The 16547-nt window shown below is 53.8% G+C and overlaps 7 protein-coding genes across 7 annotated transcripts; 3 read left to right on the top strand and 4 right to left on the bottom strand.

Annotated features, from left to right (window-relative positions):
- Positions 1-465: 465 nt before the first annotated feature.
- On the top strand, positions 466-960 carry PG985_014443 (uncharacterized protein; the record flags this gene model as incomplete). Its single annotated transcript, XM_066834209.1, has 1 exon — positions 466-960. One exon carries the CDS (start codon positions 466-468, stop codon positions 958-960), a length of 495 nt encoding a protein of 164 aa, XP_066678949.1.
- A 1355-nt stretch (positions 961-2315) lies between these two features.
- Positions 2316-5106, top strand: PG985_014442 (beta-mannosidase; the record flags this gene model as incomplete). The annotated part of the gene is made up of 2 exons (XM_066834208.1): positions 2316-2578; positions 2640-5106. 2 exons carry the CDS (start codon positions 2316-2318, stop codon positions 5104-5106), a joined length of 2730 nt encoding a protein of 909 aa, XP_066678948.1.
- A 4729-nt stretch (positions 5107-9835) lies between these two features.
- Positions 9836-11095, bottom strand: PG985_014441 (uncharacterized protein; the record flags this gene model as incomplete). The annotated part of the gene is made up of 1 exon (XM_066834207.1): positions 9836-11095. One exon carries the CDS (start codon positions 11093-11095, stop codon positions 9836-9838), a length of 1260 nt encoding a protein of 419 aa, XP_066678947.1.
- Positions 11096-11856: 761 nt separating this feature from the next.
- PG985_014440 (uncharacterized protein) lies at positions 11857-12735 on the top strand (the record flags this gene model as incomplete). The annotated part of the gene is made up of 1 exon (XM_066834206.1): positions 11857-12735. The coding sequence occupies one exon, from the start codon at positions 11857-11859 to the stop codon at positions 12733-12735; it is 879 nt and encodes a 292-aa protein (XP_066678946.1).
- Positions 12736-13004: 269 nt separating this feature from the next.
- On the bottom strand, positions 13005-13452 carry PG985_014439 (uncharacterized protein; the record flags this gene model as incomplete). Its single annotated transcript, XM_066834205.1, has 2 exons — positions 13005-13240; positions 13281-13452. The coding sequence occupies 2 exons, from the start codon at positions 13450-13452 to the stop codon at positions 13005-13007; spliced, it is 408 nt and encodes a 135-aa protein (XP_066678945.1).
- Positions 13453-13654: 202 nt separating this feature from the next.
- PG985_014438 (uncharacterized protein) lies at positions 13655-14338 on the bottom strand (the record flags this gene model as incomplete). Its single annotated transcript, XM_066834204.1, has 2 exons — positions 13655-13852; positions 14132-14338. 2 exons carry the CDS (start codon positions 14336-14338, stop codon positions 13655-13657), a joined length of 405 nt encoding a protein of 134 aa, XP_066678944.1.
- A 134-nt stretch (positions 14339-14472) lies between these two features.
- PG985_014437 (uncharacterized protein) lies at positions 14473-16534 on the bottom strand (the record flags this gene model as incomplete). The annotated part of the gene is made up of 4 exons (XM_066834203.1): positions 14473-14583; positions 14738-14824; positions 15815-15957; positions 16237-16534. 4 exons carry the CDS (start codon positions 16532-16534, stop codon positions 14473-14475), a joined length of 639 nt encoding a protein of 212 aa, XP_066678943.1.
- Positions 16535-16547: the final 13 nt, after the last annotated feature.

Raw genomic sequence — 16547 nt, 5'->3', positions numbered from 1 at the left:
CGGTGTAATAGTTTGGTGTCTAGACCGTGTAGGAATGTTGATTTGGGAGCTGATGATATGTAAACCCTAACATTGAACTGAAGCAACAGGTACCTCCCTACCCAGCTTGTTGTTTGTTCTGTAAAGGCCTAGTCCATTCGTCAAGCTAGTTGTTCGGCTTCCATTTATCGGTTGCTCTTCTTTTCCCGTGCAACTCACAAACACAAACACTGCTGCATTTTCATCTCTGCTGCATTCTCATCACTTCTGCATCATCATCTGAGTTGGTGTGTGCCTAATAATTCACCACTCAAGCAACTGCATCCCTCACACTCACACGAATCCTGCTTGTCACTCTGTTTGACAGTTGCTTCCCGAGAGATCATTGCGTACATCATTCAGACTCATCTTCACAACGCACATCACAGCGCAATCAAAACGCACATCGCAGCACACAAACAAATTCAAGCGACCTGCCGAAGAAAAATGGACGGAATCACGCGCTGCCTCCTTGACCGCTGGCACAGCATGCTGGGCCTTGCCCGCCACAGCCCTGAATGGTACCAGGATCGCCTCCGCGAAGAGCTGCAAGAGGTCCAAGAAGCAAAGGGGCCCTTGGAGAAGCTCAGCGAAACCTCTGACGTCATGTTCGCCATCAGCCGGGCCCAGCATGATGGGTACCCTGTCCGCCAGGCTCCTCTGCCGGCGCTCACCTCCACCTTTGAAGGAAAGTGGTGCTGGGGCGTCTGCGCCTACATGCTGGCGAAGTACACATCGCGGTGGTTGTTCTATCGCACTGCCGCTTCCTTAAGTGGGATGCCTACCTTGAAGGGGATGCCACAGTATCGCTCTGTGCGCGAGGTTGTCAATCCCGCGAAAGACTCAAAGATTGAGGAAGTTGCCTCACGCAACAAAGTCGACAAGGCCAAGTTCTGCCGGGTCGCACGGCACTTGCGGCGAGTTTGGCCTCTTTTCCCCTGAGCGCCTTCCCTTACACATTCGACTCGTGGAATACATATTGCCATCACGACGCAATCGCCTCTTCACTGAGCACCGGGAGATACCAAGCCGGTCGTTGCCCTACAGCGGTTGACCGAACCTCCCTCTAGACCCCATGCCACCCTGCTAAAGCCGTTTGAGGCATCATTTCGATCATTCTTTTTCTTTATTCTTCTTGCTTATTCTTTTGAGGCATTGTTTTGTTCCTTCTCTGGTTTTTCCACTGTCTTTTCTTTTCTTTTCTTTTCGGATTCGTATAATTTGGCCCTGGCAGAAGCAAAGGACTCGCGAAGAGCAGGTTACCTGTCGCCGTTCGAGGCGTTGTCACTCTTGATCAGCACCATTGGCCGCGATGTTGGCAACCCCGGAGTCAGCAACGGCTTCCTCGTTGTGCTCAACGCCCCGCTGGGTGTTTGGTGGTAAGTCCATTCCTCGATTTTCTACCACATGAACAGTCGATCTCTTTGATTACCTGGCAACAACATGATGACTAGCTGTACGTTTGCTAACAATTGGTTATTAATAGGAAACAGAATCTTTGAGTGATGAAAGAAGCGCCGATGATCCAGCCACTACACAGCACGGTTTGCTCGTTCACAATGTCGGCACAATTGGTTGTCTTGTCCTGGAGACGGAATGCTCACGACGGGACCTACCGAGGAACGACACAGTAGGAGCTGTTGAGGATGGCATGGAGTAGCCGTTTCTCAGGCTCCTTCTCCTGGTTCGAGCCCTAAGCCTCCATTACCCGTTGTCACCGAAGGACCTGCCGCTGGAACACGCACCATGGGCAATGCCTGTTCATAGTAAATGCACACTATACACCCAAATCATATGGACTTTCAAACATCTGTGATGTAGCCATCATGCCTAGGCAATGTCATCCGTATTCCCTAGTGATGGTATTGTCTACCGTAATGATGTAGGTTCTACTGATGCTGATCATGACACGATCTCCACTTTAGCTTCGAGTGCTGTTAGCAGTGTTACCAGGGCCTTGCGCCAGTAAATACTACCTCTGTGTGATACGTTCCCCCGCACCAAGACAAAGGATGATGAACCGTTGCCCGTTGCTTCCTCCCCGCTTTGTGGCTTGCATGCGCATGCATTAGGCACTTAGCCGGCCAGTCATTATATCCCGTCCTGGCTCCACATGATCTGCAACGTATATGCACCTACCCCACGACTGACTCTCGCCCTTAAATGTTGTAGCTACCCGGGTCTGTCTACTCGTCTCCCAGGTGGCTTCACAATCGTCGATTCGGACGCTTTCACTCCCTACCCCTTACGAGCTGTTGTACTGTCGGATCATGTATTCACTGTTCTCTCTGCTCGCCATGGCGCTCCAAGTGCCCCTGGTCCTCGGCGATGGCATTGCTTCAGGCACGTCAAGTCCTGGCATCGTCGACCTGAGTGACTCGAAGTGGACATTGAGCAACCCGGCCATCGATATCAGCGTCCCTGCTAGCTTCCCATCTTATGCTCATATCGACCTGTACGCCAATCATGTCATCGGGAACCCCGAGTATGGCCTCAATGACTTCAACCTGAGATGGATCTGGAAACAGAATTGGACTTATATCACAAGCATCCCAGACATGTACGTTGATAGAGCAATGCGATATCATGAGGTTCTAGTCATGGCTACTAACCATCATCAGATTCCCTGACTATGATCAATCCTTCTTACTGTTCCAAGGCCTCGACACCTTCACCACCATCGAGCTCTGCGGCCAGCACATTGCCCACACCAACAACCAGTTCCGGCAGTACCACTTCAACGTCACGGACGTGCTGGCTCACTGCGAAGGCCCAGCCACGCTGAGCCTCAACTTCGGCAGCGCCCCGCAAATCACCGAGGACATCGCCAACGAGGCCGGGCAGACGGACTGGCCGTACGGCGTCAACAGTCTGTTCACGATCCCGCACCGGCAGTTCATGCGCAAAGAGCAGAACGACTTCGGCTGGGACTGGGGACCGGCCTTCGCGCCGGCGGGGCCGTGGCTGCCTGCTTTTGTCGTCCAGCTCAACCGCGGGCAGCAGGTACACCCGCGCAATGTGTTGGTGGACATTTACCGCGAAGGGCAGAGAAACAACTTGATTCCGGATCAGAGCAAGCCTTGGATCGTCAACGCGAGCATCGATTACATTGGCAAACCGATCGACAATCCTAGTCTCAACTTTGTTCTCCGGGACGCCATGAACCAGACCGTGGCCGAAGGTGCTTTGCAAAATGTTACCTCGGCGCCGGGGGTTGTCACAGGCCTGACGACAGTACCAAGCGAAGGAGTCGATTTATGGTGGCCGGTTGGGATGGGACCACAGACTCTATACTGGCTTACGGTAAACGCGATCGGTCCAGACAATATCACTGTAGCCTCAGTGACTCGGCGGGTGGGATTCCGAACTATAGTGCTGAACTCACTGCCTGTACCAGATGAGGAGATCGCAATGGGAGTGGCCCCAGGGAACCATTGGCACTTCGAGATCAACGGCCATCCATTCTTTGCCAAGGGGTCCAACTTTATACCACCCGATGTGTTCTGGCCCCGAGTTACTCCGCAACGGATACGGTCATTATTTGATACAGTAATTGCCGGAAACCAAAACATGTTGAGGGTATGGTCTTCTGGTGCCTACTCTCCCGACTTCATGTTCGACGCCGCTGATGAGATGGGCGTCTTGCTTTGGACCGAGTTCGAGTTTGGCGATTCCTTCTACCCAGTCGACAAAGACTTCCTCGACAACGTGTACGAGGAAGCCGTTTACCAGGTCCGTCGGGTGAACCACCACCCCTCTCTTACGTACTGGGCTGGCGGCAACGAAATGGAACAAATACTCCTGTACGCCAAGCAGACCCACCCCAGCGAGTTCGAGCGCATCAAGGGCGAGTACGAGAAGCTCTTCCTCTCGACCTTGTTTCCGGCCGTCTTCGAAAACTCGCGAAGCATCAGCTACTCTCCCAGCAGCACCAGCAACGGCTTCATCTCGCTCAACTTCACCGACGCGCCCTACATGCAGCAGCGCTACGATGACAAGGAGCCCGGCCACATCTACGGCGACACGGACTACTACCAGTACGACTCCTCGGTGGCCTTCAACACCTCCGTCTACCCCTTCGGCCGCTTCGCCAACGAGTTCGGCTACCACTCCATGCCCGCCCTGCACACGTGGCAAGAGTACGTGCCCGAGGACGAGCTCTCCTTCAACTCGACGACCGTCATCTACCGCAACCGGCACTACCCCCCGGGCGGGCTCAACACGAGCAACTGGCAGAACACGTCGATGGGCATGGCGGAAATGACCGTGGCGGCCGAGCGCTGGTACCCGACCCCGAATAAGACGAATTCTATCGCCAACTTCTCGGCCTGGTGCTGGACGACACAGGTCTTCCAGGCCGACTACTACGGGTCCCAGATCCAGTTCTACCGCCGCGGCTCGGGCCTCCCCCAGCGCACCCTCGGCAGCCTGTACTGGCAGCTCGAGGACCAGTGGGCGGCGCCGACCTGGGCGGGCGTCGACCGCGCCGGGCGCTGGAAGCTGCTGCACTACCGCGCCCGCGACCTCTATTCCCACGTCATCGTCAGCCCCTTCTGGAACGCGACGACGCGCGAACTGGAGCTGTGGGTCTCGAGCGACCTCTGGGAGGGAGTCCGCGGTACCGTCGACGCGCAGTGGTATACCTGGGACGGCGAGGAGGTGAATATGGAGGGCGGGCTGCGCGGGCAAGAGGTGTTGGTCGGGGCGCTTAACAGCACAAGGGTGTCTACAACTACACTGGATGATCACGCGAACAACCTCGTCATGAAGGCTACTGTGACAGCCAATGGGAAACTGCCCAACTCCGAAGAGGTGACGACGTTCCGCCACACGAACTGGTTTCATGCGATGCCGCTCTCGCAAGCGAAGCTCGTTGACCCCGGCTTGATGCTGGATTACGTCAATGAGGACAAGCGTTTCACAGTCAAAGCGACTTCCGGGGTCAGCGCGTGGACTTGGCTGGATACACCGGCAGGGGCGATAGTGGCCTTTGACGACAATGGGTTCTGGCTCGGAAAGGGGAGACGAAACAGTTGGGCTACCGGGTCATGCAGGACGATACGGGCGGTGATTGGGTCAAGCAGGTGACGATACAGAGTCTTTGGAATAATACTCTGGCCGAGTGAAGGAGGAGAAATGGAGACAACGGAATGCCGTTCAGGGTCTCATGGTTTCTTGGCCACATTATTCGTTTCCATACTCAGTATGGGTTTCTTAGCAAGTGGCGGGCTCGGATAATTTGCAAAAACCTCATATTTTAGCTCAAGTGATACTTCTATTTTCTTGGCGAAAGGAAACAAACTGAGATGGAAGAGAGCCTTGTCGAAAGTATTAGTCCTTGCGTCCTAAGCCTTGAGTTTCTTGGAATTTAAATGGCAAATGATAACTTCATGTGAGAAGGAGAGCAACAGAGTGACTTGCAGTAGGCTGTAAAAGTTCGAGAAACAAATAGATTCGCGATGTCAACGACCTCCCATGGAAGAATGACGAAAGTCATAACCCCCTGCACTGCTACATACAAAGAATAGACGAGATCTGAGTGATTAAGCAGGGGCATCCCTAATGACGTGTGTCTATGGCATTAGAGACTGCTCCACTGACCTCCGCCACCTCCAGTCATCGTCTAGGTCAAGCACTCCTGGCGCAGTACGCGGGACAGTTCTGGTTCCCGTAGCAAGAAATGGATGCCTGTCACCAGACGAACGCTGCTCTCGCCGCCATTAGTTGCATTGATGATCAAGATAGGGCTTTGCATTGGTCATCGCACATCGGCTGATCTTGCTCCTCGGGCACTTTGTAGATCATTAGGACACATGGAGTAGTAAGTATCGAATTAATTGAAGAGAAGGAGGCTAGCTCTGGAATGTGATCATATGTACAGGCAAAGCACTTGTCTACCATCCCAACACCGTTTCCTCTCAAAGCTCCCCACAGCTGCTGTCTTTTGTACGAGAGGCCAAACAAAAAGATGTGAAGATGCAGACTGTGACCTTTTTGAAGGGTTGCTTATTGCTCGAAATTATTGTTGGAATCTCTTCCCGCGCAGGCCCTCCTTCATGGTGTATTCGCGGACACCCGCATCTACGTCGACCTCATCCGTCTCGAAGTCAACGTAGATGCGGGTGTCGCGGACACGGGCGACGACGTGGTCGGAGGTAATTCCAGCTCCAATAGCGTATATTAAAGTTGTTGCAGTTAAAAAGCTCGTAGTTGAACCTTGGGCCTGGCTGGCCGGTCCGCCTCGCCGCGTGCACTGGTCCGGCCGGGTATGTCGGGCGCATGAAAAGGCCGCAGAGCAGCAGCATGCGCTTCTAATGGACGCGCGTCTTGACGCTGAGCATGCTGATGCCGTTGTCGTCAAGCTCCGACTTGTAGATGACCACTGAGCGTAGTAAATTTATTTCTCGCTTCTGTAAGGCTCAATCTTCTCGCCATAGAAACCCCAACCCTCCAGTGGGTAACCTCGAATCAGGCAGAAGTACCCTCTGAACTATTAAGGGGTGGTGATGAGCTCCAGTAGACAATCAAGACGCTGACTTGACAATATCGTCCTCTTACTCGGTAGGGGACGAGGGCGGACTGGCCGGTTGGTCAGAGCGCCGGTTGCAATGTCGAAACATAACTAAAGCATATCGAAAACAGGAGGGTAAAACTCCAACAGGGACTGCCCTAGTAACGGAGATTGAAGCGGGAACAGTTCAAGTTTGAAATCTGGCCCTTGGGTGAACCTCATGATATGCAGTTGATGCTTTTGGTGCGGCGTCTTGAAGAAGAAGGATCGGGGTGGGCGTTCCTCGGTGCTCTCGCGGAGAGGGAGCGTATCAACTCGAACATTTGTGCGAGTGTTTGGGTGTTAAACCCTCACGCGTAATGAAAGTGAACGGAGGTAAGAGCCTCTAGGAGTGCATCATCAACCAACCCTGATGTGTTCGGATGGATTCGAGTAGGAGCATAACTGCTCGGAATCGAAAGATGTTTCAAGTCGCCTCTTACTTCTCCTCACATTCTTTAGATAGAGTACTAGTATGATCAATGCATGAAATTAAAGACTCACGTGACTCGAATACAGAGTTCCCTGAAACGGGACGCCTCGGAAAGTGAGAGCACCGTATTCGTTGTCCGTGCGCTACAGCCGAGGTGCCGGAAAAGAATACCAGATAAGGATATTGGCGAAATAATACCCGAGACGGATGCTGGCTTATATCAAAGAAGAAGGACCAGGGAAGGATGCTGGAGACGAATGCTGGCTAATGTCGAAGAATAATGCCGGAGAAGGATGCTAGAGAAGGATGTTGGAAAAAGATATAGAAGAAGGATGTTGGATTGTATCAAAGAAAAACGATCGGGGTGGTGCCTCTCGGGCTCTCGCGGAGAGGGGGCGTATCAACCCGTGTTGCTTCCTATATGTTCTCACATTCGTTAGATATACAGCACTAGTGAGGTCTGCGCATAAGACGAACGCTCACGTGACTCGGCTTGGGGGGACCGTGCGGGCCAGATGCGTTGTGTAACCGTGTGATGTAGGTAGCCGTCGACGGGAGGGAGTAAGGGGATAGTGCTTGCGACCAGACGCCAAGGGAGCATCTAGTGATGCGAGGTTGATAGCGACGGGGCGGTAGACACTAAGGCGGAAGATGCTGGCGTCAACAATGGGAAGGGGTGAGTTGGGAAAGGGCTGGTATCGACGCAATACAGTTGCAGATAGCAACATACACGGATCACTGGACATACCCATAACACAACATCTTTGGTAGTATGGTGGTCAGTATTCGAGTGTTCCTCGCAATACTCCTTCGAGCTTTCCACAAAAGCCGCCTTTTCTGACACTGGAGTGCCATCCCCGCACGTAGACCTTGGGGTGGATTAGCCAATGTCAGAGTTCCGAAGGCATTGGGGGTATTACACCTTGCTTGAAGTCGGATTTGTTGAGGGTAGCCTGCTGTTTGCGAGTGTTTTGTTTCTGCCAGGGAGACTTGGTATGGATCGAAAAGAGGAAAGGAAAGGAGAGGAAATCATATTCCAAAGAATGATCGAAAATAATATGAAGCGAATGAGTACTTGAAACAATGTTATCTCCAACAGCTGCAGTTTAAACCTCATGCCTAGGAGGGGTGCTCGTACGTACACCTTGGTATCTGTCAGCCAAGGTTTGGGCACCTTTGTCGGGAAGCTCTGGCGGTGTGACTGGTGTTGAGAAGGGCGTAATCCGGACCGTAAGAGCTTGTCTCACGCTTTAGGGCAGATGTTTGAGTGCTTCCAAGTTTGGTACATCGGGCAGTGTCAGAATCGTCCGGGTTCGTACCTTGCCGGTCTGGGGCTTGTGAGGGTAGAAGTCGATCGTCAAGGCGGTGGAGGGAGAGAAAATGGAGGTTGTGGTGATCAAAATCAAGAGATTTTAGAGCACAATAGATGCCGTGTAGGAAGTGGTGGTGATGATGCTTGGTTCTAAAAGGGAATACGATGGATGGATGCTAGAAGAACTTGGTATGTATGGAAAGAGAAGATACAATAGAGTGACACGATGATTGATGGATAATCCACAAGACGTAGCATTCGAAGAGAAGACTTCTGGGAGACCGTGCTAGAGAAATCGTTGCCTGGGTTTCTGACTGGGTTGCGGTGTGGGCTGTCACCCAGGCAATCGTTCAGGTCTGTTGGGAGTGGGGTAGCTTCGGGTTGACCACACTTCTTGGGTCACCCCCAACGCACTTGCAACGTTTTCTAGTTTTGTTTCTTCAATCACCTAAGACTGAACGCATGCCAAGGCATCCGCACTAAGACTCAGTGTTGTATGATGGCCTATCCGCCGTTGCTGACTAAGACTAGTACCTACCTGCCGTTGAGGCCGGGAGAGCTGCTTGTAGATCAGAGCAGAACATGCAGTTTACTTTGATGCTTTTCATCATGTAGTACTACGAGGTCGCTGGCAACTACTCAATGGAAAGAGGATCCGGTATTGTCCCTTGCTTCTACCTTCCTCATCAGCTTTTTGTTTGGGCCCTCCGTGGACAGAGGAAGATCAGGCAGGCTACACACACAGTACCGACTCCCTCGTTGTACCGTAAGAAGTAACTTATTCGTTCAGCTTCCAAGTCCGTCCAGGCTTGCCTTCTGACCAGTCATGAAATCCTTTGCAAATCAAACAACCAAAGGAAGCAGCCCAGCAGGTCGTCCGTCCATCCCTGTTTACGCCGTGTCACCTGAAGTGCCCTCGGCATTTTCCCTTGGAAACCCTGGCCCGATCAACCGAGGCTTAGCGGCTCCTATTTACGACCTGCAGTACGACGACTTTGTTGACTACATAATTTGGACGCAACGATAGCGGTGTACATACGTTGCTTGAAAACCAGCATAGGCAAATCCACCAAACTTGCCAATCTAAGCGTCGATGAACGTCTGCATTCCCGGTTGCGTTCATATTTCAGTTTACAGCGGTTTGAATATCTACATGTATACTCCTTGTTTGAACTTACAGTGAATGCAATTTGATACGTATCATTTGATAATCATTTTGTATTGTTGGTTTCGCTACTACTGTCTGCTGGCTGATGCCAGATCTTGTGGCACAATCGGTCAGTTGAACGGCCGTGAGGCAAGCCCGTTCGTCTACGATGGAATAAGCCAATCTGCACAGACATTGCTTCAGATTCCTCCTATCTACCAATAGATAGTTCACAGATGGACCTTGCCTGTAGGTGAATTGATAACCCACCCGAACAAAGGTCCGAAGTAAACCAAAATCGACAGGTGTTTTTGGGACAATATCGAGATCATCTAAGACATTAGTAAGCAATTCCCATCCCGGAAGCTAGAAAGCTTATGCTGGCGGTTGTGGGACTTTCAACCCCGTAGCAATGTCGCTCATTTTCATCAAGCCAAACAGTTCCCACAGGTAAAACCTACCGGGCTCCGGTTTCGTCTCAGCCTCGTGGCAGATGCCAACAATCTTCTCCAGGTCTTCTTTGGACATTTCGTGTGCCGCATAGCGAACGACCCCGACACAGAACCGGCCCCAGGCGAGGACCTCGTCGACGTCGAGTGTCGCTTCGTGCTCGCGGAACTCGATGGTGGGGTTGAACGTACCGTCGACGAATTTCTTGAAGTCGTAGTTGGCCCGCTCCTGGGTTGTCATCAGCCAGGCCACGTGCTCGGGCTTCTTACATTCTGCGATCGCCTGCACAGCATCTGCGATCGGGACCCAGTCCAGCACGTTGGCCTTGGGCTCCGGCATGAAGTAGTCCGCCTCGTCTTCGTCGACGACGTTCTTCCGGGGGTTTTTGAGTCCCTTTATCGCGTCAACAAGCCTGTATCCCCGAGCGGCGTTAGAGAACTTCCGGATCGACAGGCAATGCGCGTTTCCGCTCCGGCTGTCCGGGCGCAGCGAGGACAGCAATGGGTCAAGGGCAAACAAGAGGCTAGCGATCTTGCGCAGAGGGGCTATAGTTATCGGGTGCTTACCGAAGGCCGCATGGACGTGGAGCCCGCAGGTGTTATTAACGTGGATGAAGTCCAGGTCCCTCACGAGCGTGAAGACCCTCTTCACCTCTGCGAAGCTCTCTGGACTGTCAGTCAGCGCCGGTGAGATGAGTTCGACCCCTCCGCAGCTCCTCATCTCGGCCTCGAAATAAGAATCGCGTGGGTTCTGCGCTTCGGGATCGAACGTGCCCCTGAAGTTCACACTCCCATCGTCGGTAACGGACCAGCGATGGTAGAGTTCCTTGAAGACGTTTTCAGCAAAAGGGGTCGGCTGCGCGCGAAGCGCCTGATCCGCGGGTAGCGTGGGCTCTATCGTATCGTTAATATCGTTCGTGTGCACACCACGCTCTCGTAGGTAGTTGATGATATGCGGGTATATGAATGGACCCTTACCCCATCGGGCCTCCCCTGGAAGAACCAGGATTCCGGGGTATATCTGTGCTAATTGCTCGAGGGTTTCTGAGCCATCAATCTTGGATCCATGCCAATCATTCTCGGCATTGATGTATTTCTGGATATCATCTACTGTCCATTGTGCGATGGCTGTGGGGAAGAACTCGAATTCGAATCCCAGAGTTCCGCGCTCGGTTGGGTCAGCCATCGTTGCTCAGCGAAGATGAGCAATGCTTCTGAGTGAGTCGGTCGCGCGTGTGTTGATGATACCGATGGTATTACAATAGGGGTAGGTGCTGCCTTTGCAAATGCAGTTAATCTTGGAACCTCCTTTCATTATATAAGAATCAATCGCTTTGTTGAACAACATCGAACATGCTAACAAGACAAAGTTTATGTTCGAAAGAAACAAGGGCTACAAAGACACTGCCGCGATCTTCACTCTACCGTCCAAAGGGCAACCTGCCCTTCTCCTAAGACGCGTGCTGATGGATGCTGGCACCCACACCCGAGCCCGTCCGTCCCCATGAGGACCCTCGTAATACATGCTAATGGAGAATGGAGACACTGGCCGGCCGATGGCTACACGAGCGTACTTACAGTAACTATTTCCCGTAGTTTGCTGTCGCCTACTGAGCGACAGCATATATTATGTTACTTAACCCGGGGTACCGGGCCGAGAATGAGCAGGGATACGTGGGATGTACATACAGTGTACAGTCCATAATAGGCAATTATGCAACATCGACAGGGGTCACTGCTGCCTACAGTTCACACCATGATCACCATGATCAGACGTGCATCTGCTCAAGCGAACGTATCAGCAGCCAATATGCCATATAAAAAGAGAGCACCGCTATCAAATCCCAAAGCTTCGAGTTCCCAACACCTCTCTTCTCTTCATTTCATCTCATCCACCAGATATTAGAATTAGCTAGCTACACAGTGACAACATCAAGGCCAACGAAAATGATAGACAACACCGTCCGCAACCGGGACGAGATCCTCGAAGCCCTCGCCACCTACCGCCACCACGTCGCCGCCCGCAACCGCTACGCCCTCGAACAGTACGTCCCCCTCGCCGAGGCCGCCGTGGCGCCCGAAGAGGAAGAGGCCGCCGACGACAGCGACCTCGAAGCCGTCGACGAGGAGGGCATCGCCTTCGAGCGCATGGAGTTCCTCGCGCACTTCACCGGCCACGACCTCGACCGCCCGCTGGCGGGCGGCCTGACCCTCGAGCGCCCCGCGGACCTCCTCACACACTACGACGCCGTCGCGCCCCAGCTCGGCCTGGACGGGACGTGCCGCTCACCCAAAACGAGCGAGGAGGCGCGGCGCCAAAAGCGGACGGAGTACGTCGCCGAGATGGAGGCGTATTTGAAGGCGCACTGCCTCCCCTCCGTCCGGGACGACATCGCCTTCCCGGCCGAGCTGCTCGTGGTGGCGGAGCAGGTCGACTGCCTGCACGGCCCCGGTCTCGCGCCCGAGCAGGAGCAGAAGGGCATCCCGTTCTGGAGCATGGAGGACGGGCCGCCGACGCTGATCGAGGAACCCGAGCAGCTGGCCAATGCCGCCTGCCTCGACAGCGTGACGGACGACCTCGAGGTCGCAGGCGGCTGGTGCTGCGGGCACGGGTACCCGGGGAACGCGTATGTGCTGCTTTGTCGCGAGATCGGCGCGGGCGACGAGGTGCCCTGGCGCTGGAAGTACACGATCGAGATCGCCTACACGGCGCAGCTTTTCCACTCCATCCCGGAGCTGCTGGAGGCTTATAAGGATACCTGTGCAGTGGATACCGCAGTGTACCCGGAGTACGGTGTGGAGGATGTCTTTGGCGGTGTTCTGTAATAGGCTCGTGGTACTGCCTAGGGTGGTCATGACGTACCGTATTCATGGATAATGGGGAATTGGACATTAATACCAACTTGTTTTGCATGAAAGTATAACACTTTCATAGCCCCCAAGCACTCACTGAATCGGGAGGGGGTCTGGTTCTTCAGGAAAGCTTTGACGTCTGGGTATGTTCGAGCGGCACAAAATATCATTAATTATCAAACTTGCTCTTAATCAGTTTTATCAAAACCTATTTCGAACGTAGATTAATTAAGCTGTTTCTTTTAAGAATACTCGTCCGCGAGGTCGTCCAGCTCCTGCTTCAGCTCGTCCTTCTCCTTCGGCTTCTCCTTCGGCTTCTCCTTCGGCTTCTCGACATCCTCCCCTTCCTCCCGCGGCGCCTCCGTCCGGCCCACCCCAATAGGCCACAGTACAGGCCACAAACCATTTCGGCTCTCACCGCGGCGGCGGTATTGTGGGTTCTCTCCTTCCACCACATTCGGACCGATCGTGACACATCCTCGGCGCCCAGAAGGATTGTCTTGGAGCAACCAGCACACCAGACAGGGAAAGTGAGAGAGGAGGAGCTTGAGGTTTGCCAGCTCCGTCTGCTACCACAGGGCTGATTCGACTCCGAGGGTCGATCCGACTTTGGGCGTTCTTCTCGCGCCAGTTCTCGTATGCTCTAACGAAGGGGCGGAAGGCGTTTTCTCGCCGAACAATCTCGGGCATGTCGCCGTCGTAGTACTCGTCACGGAGTCACCTGTGATACAATTGATTGCCGGTTAGTCTTTCTGTTTGTATAATTGAATGGAACCCTTGCTTATGTGGTGAGTGGTGGACTTACTCGTAGTACCCGGTCATATCATCGCCGCCATTCCAAAAGATGTTGGGTGCGTATAGGCGGCCCCGCCGCGGGTGGCGACGGCGACGCTCAAGTGGAGCAGGTCTTGCGTGTCGCAGGCGTGAGCCAGCTTGGCCCGCGTGATGCGCTGTAGAGGGACTCAGCTCCCTCGCGCTTGGGGTCCTTCTCCTTCTTGAGCTCGATTTGCTCCTTGGCGAACGTGGCCTCGATGAGCATGTACTCGCCCTCAGATGCGTACTTCTCAATGGTGGGCAGATAGGGGAGTAACTGTACCAATAAGCGGCAGCAGCCAACGGGTGAGGCTTCTCGTGATCGGCCTCGGGCTCGCCCTTAGCGGCGGTGGCGGCATCCAGTGCGTCCGATACCGTCTGTCCGTTCACTTGGGTTGTAAGAGGGGGTCGTAGTCTTAACCATAAACTATGCCGACTAGGGTCTCCAGAGAGAAGTCATTGAACACCTTGGAAGTGGACTTCCGACTGAGTCTGGGAATAGGGCCGACAGTGTTGGATGGCATTCCCTCCGGGGCACGTCGCCACAAGGGCAGACCCAAGGGTTGTTCGGGTTCTTCTTGGTGTCTCGGTAATGGGCCCGTTCCTCGTGCTGGCGGCTGATGTGGCTGCTGATGTCGTGTCGCGTGTTGCTGATTACGGCGTTGCAGACTTCGTTCTCGGCGGTCCGACGATCGGCACGGGGAGGCATATGGCAGCGGACCTTTCTGCCGTGCTCGACCGCCGGACCGGCATGGGGAGGCATTAGGCAGCGGACCTTTCTGCCGTGCTCGACGAGTTGGCCACGAAAGCCGCGGCCCCTTGGTTCTGGACCGTGTGGTCCAGAGATTCCCTCAGGATAGCACTGTTGTGTTCAGTTTTATGAGGTAAAGCGAATAATCAGGGACTCGGCCCCTGGGTGAAGCTGGCCTGTCTCGCCTTCTGCTCCACGTCCTTGAACGCGTCCTGGATGCGGCTGTGCATCTCGACCTGGTCTCTGCCCTCCAACGGCTGAAACCAACAGCCGAGAATACTCGCATCGTCCCCAAAGAGGCACAAGATATGAGAAATCTAGGCGAAGATCGGTATCGAGAATGGCGCTCTTGGGTTTGCTAATAGCGCTTGCGGCTGGGGCACGATGCGCTCGCTGCTCCATCGCATGTACCAGCTGGTCCGGTGGCTGTATGATTTGGTCCTGGCGCTCGTGGTACTGGTTCTGGATGGTGTGGTCGGGCCCCTGGCTGAAGACTGTCTGTCCCAATGCATCATTAGTCAAGTACGAGAGAGGGTCATGCATAGGGTCCAAACAATAGCACAATGGGCTATTCTCGGCCATTGAGAATGCTGGTGTATCAGGGATATCTTGAAAAGAAGCTGGACTTACAACTCTCAGAGCATGTTAATGAAAAGATGTATTAGTCTGTTCCATGTTGCCATCTCTTGCGGTAATCGATTGAGAGGCTAACACTAGAAACAGTCCACCAAGTTTCGTGCGTCACGCGCCACTCCAATCATTCTCGGTACAGGTGAGAAACGCCTCTGCCGCCACCTAGGCGTATCTCCCCTGTATCAGGTAGCCTTCAACACCCACGACCATATCCTGCTGAATACTAGGGATCCCGTCCACTCTCCCATGGTTTCTCTGGGCCTTCCCGGTCAAGGTAGGCGTCACACTCTCATGTCTCCAAGAGGTAGAATGACGTCCCAATGTCACAATTTCAATCTATTGATTGAGTGGCTTTGGCTGCCGGATGACCACATGACCCGGGGGAACTTTTGCGTCTCCAACGCATCCGCGCTTGACATGGTTCCTCTGTCCGTTCCGGTCAAGGTAGGCGTCACATACTCCCGTCTCCAGGAGGGAGAATGCCGTCCCAATGTCACCTTGTCCGACGACTATGTGTTCAATCTAATGATTGAGTGGCTTTGCTTGCTGGATGTCCGCACGGTCCGGCGGCGGAACTTCTGCATCTCCAAAGCATCTGCGATCTTGGAACATTCGTAAGGCGTGTTGGTTTCTAGGGCCGCCGTACTGATTAGTAGGGACAGTTAGGCGGTAGAAGAGCGGCACCTCCTCCAGGGAGTTTTCGTACATTCGTCGACGCGCAAATGTAGACTTCATCAAGATCCCGGTGATGTTTTCATTGATCAGGGACGAAAGTTAGGGGATCGAAGACAACCAGACACCGTGCGGAACTTGGCGCGATCAAACGCCCCGAGATTGCAGCCAGACTCTACTGACCCAACGGTCGTAGGGCGGGATGCGTTTGATCTTGATCTCCTTCTCGAGCTTGAGCATATCCTCGTCCTCGTCGTCAGTCTCGTCACTGCGCTTCTTGTTGAAGCGCTTACTGGCAGGTCTGGGTACTCTTGGTAGCACCTCGCCTGCCGTTGACGGGAATCGCAGGAGCGGAGGCTGAGTCGCCGGTAGTGTCGGGCATGCCGCCTTCGGTCTTGGTGGTTATCCTGCATTCCTTCAGCCGGATCAGTACTAGGATCTGTGACGACCTGGGAATCCTCGGTGACATATGGCTTATGTACTGATGAAAGCTGGCCTGTCTCGATTTCTGCTCCATGTACTTCTTGAACATGTTCTAGGCTGGGCTGTACGTCTCGATCTGGTCTCTGCTGGACACGATACGCTCCTTACTCCATCGGACGTACGTGTCGCCCCCTTCCTTCCAGAGTTCGGCGCGGATCTTCCGGCATGTCGGGCAGAAATCGCAACCCGAGGCCGGCGTAGGTCCACAAGCACGTGCACTCTGTGAGTGAAGGCGCGGGGGAGCTCATGTTCGTAGTGGTACGGTCTGCGGCAGTAGTCCGTTTTCATCTCCCTGCCCTCGAGCTTGAAGTTCTTGGTGGTAATCCGCGTATCGTTCTCATCGGGCTCGGTCCTGGGGTCATGGGTTCTCGACGAGCGGCCACCGTACAGGGTGGAAGGATGCCTACTAGATTGGCCCATCCTGAAATGAAAA

The sequence above is a fragment of the Apiospora marii genome (genome assembly GCF_038362585.1).
Source record: "Apiospora marii strain CBS 49790 chromosome Unknown utg000011l_segment0_segment0, whole genome shotgun sequence".
Lineage (NCBI taxonomy): Eukaryota > Fungi > Ascomycota > Sordariomycetes > Amphisphaeriales > Apiosporaceae > Apiospora > Apiospora marii.
Note: the sequence above shows the minus strand (reverse complement) of the source record. Positions and strands in the feature narration are given on the sequence as shown.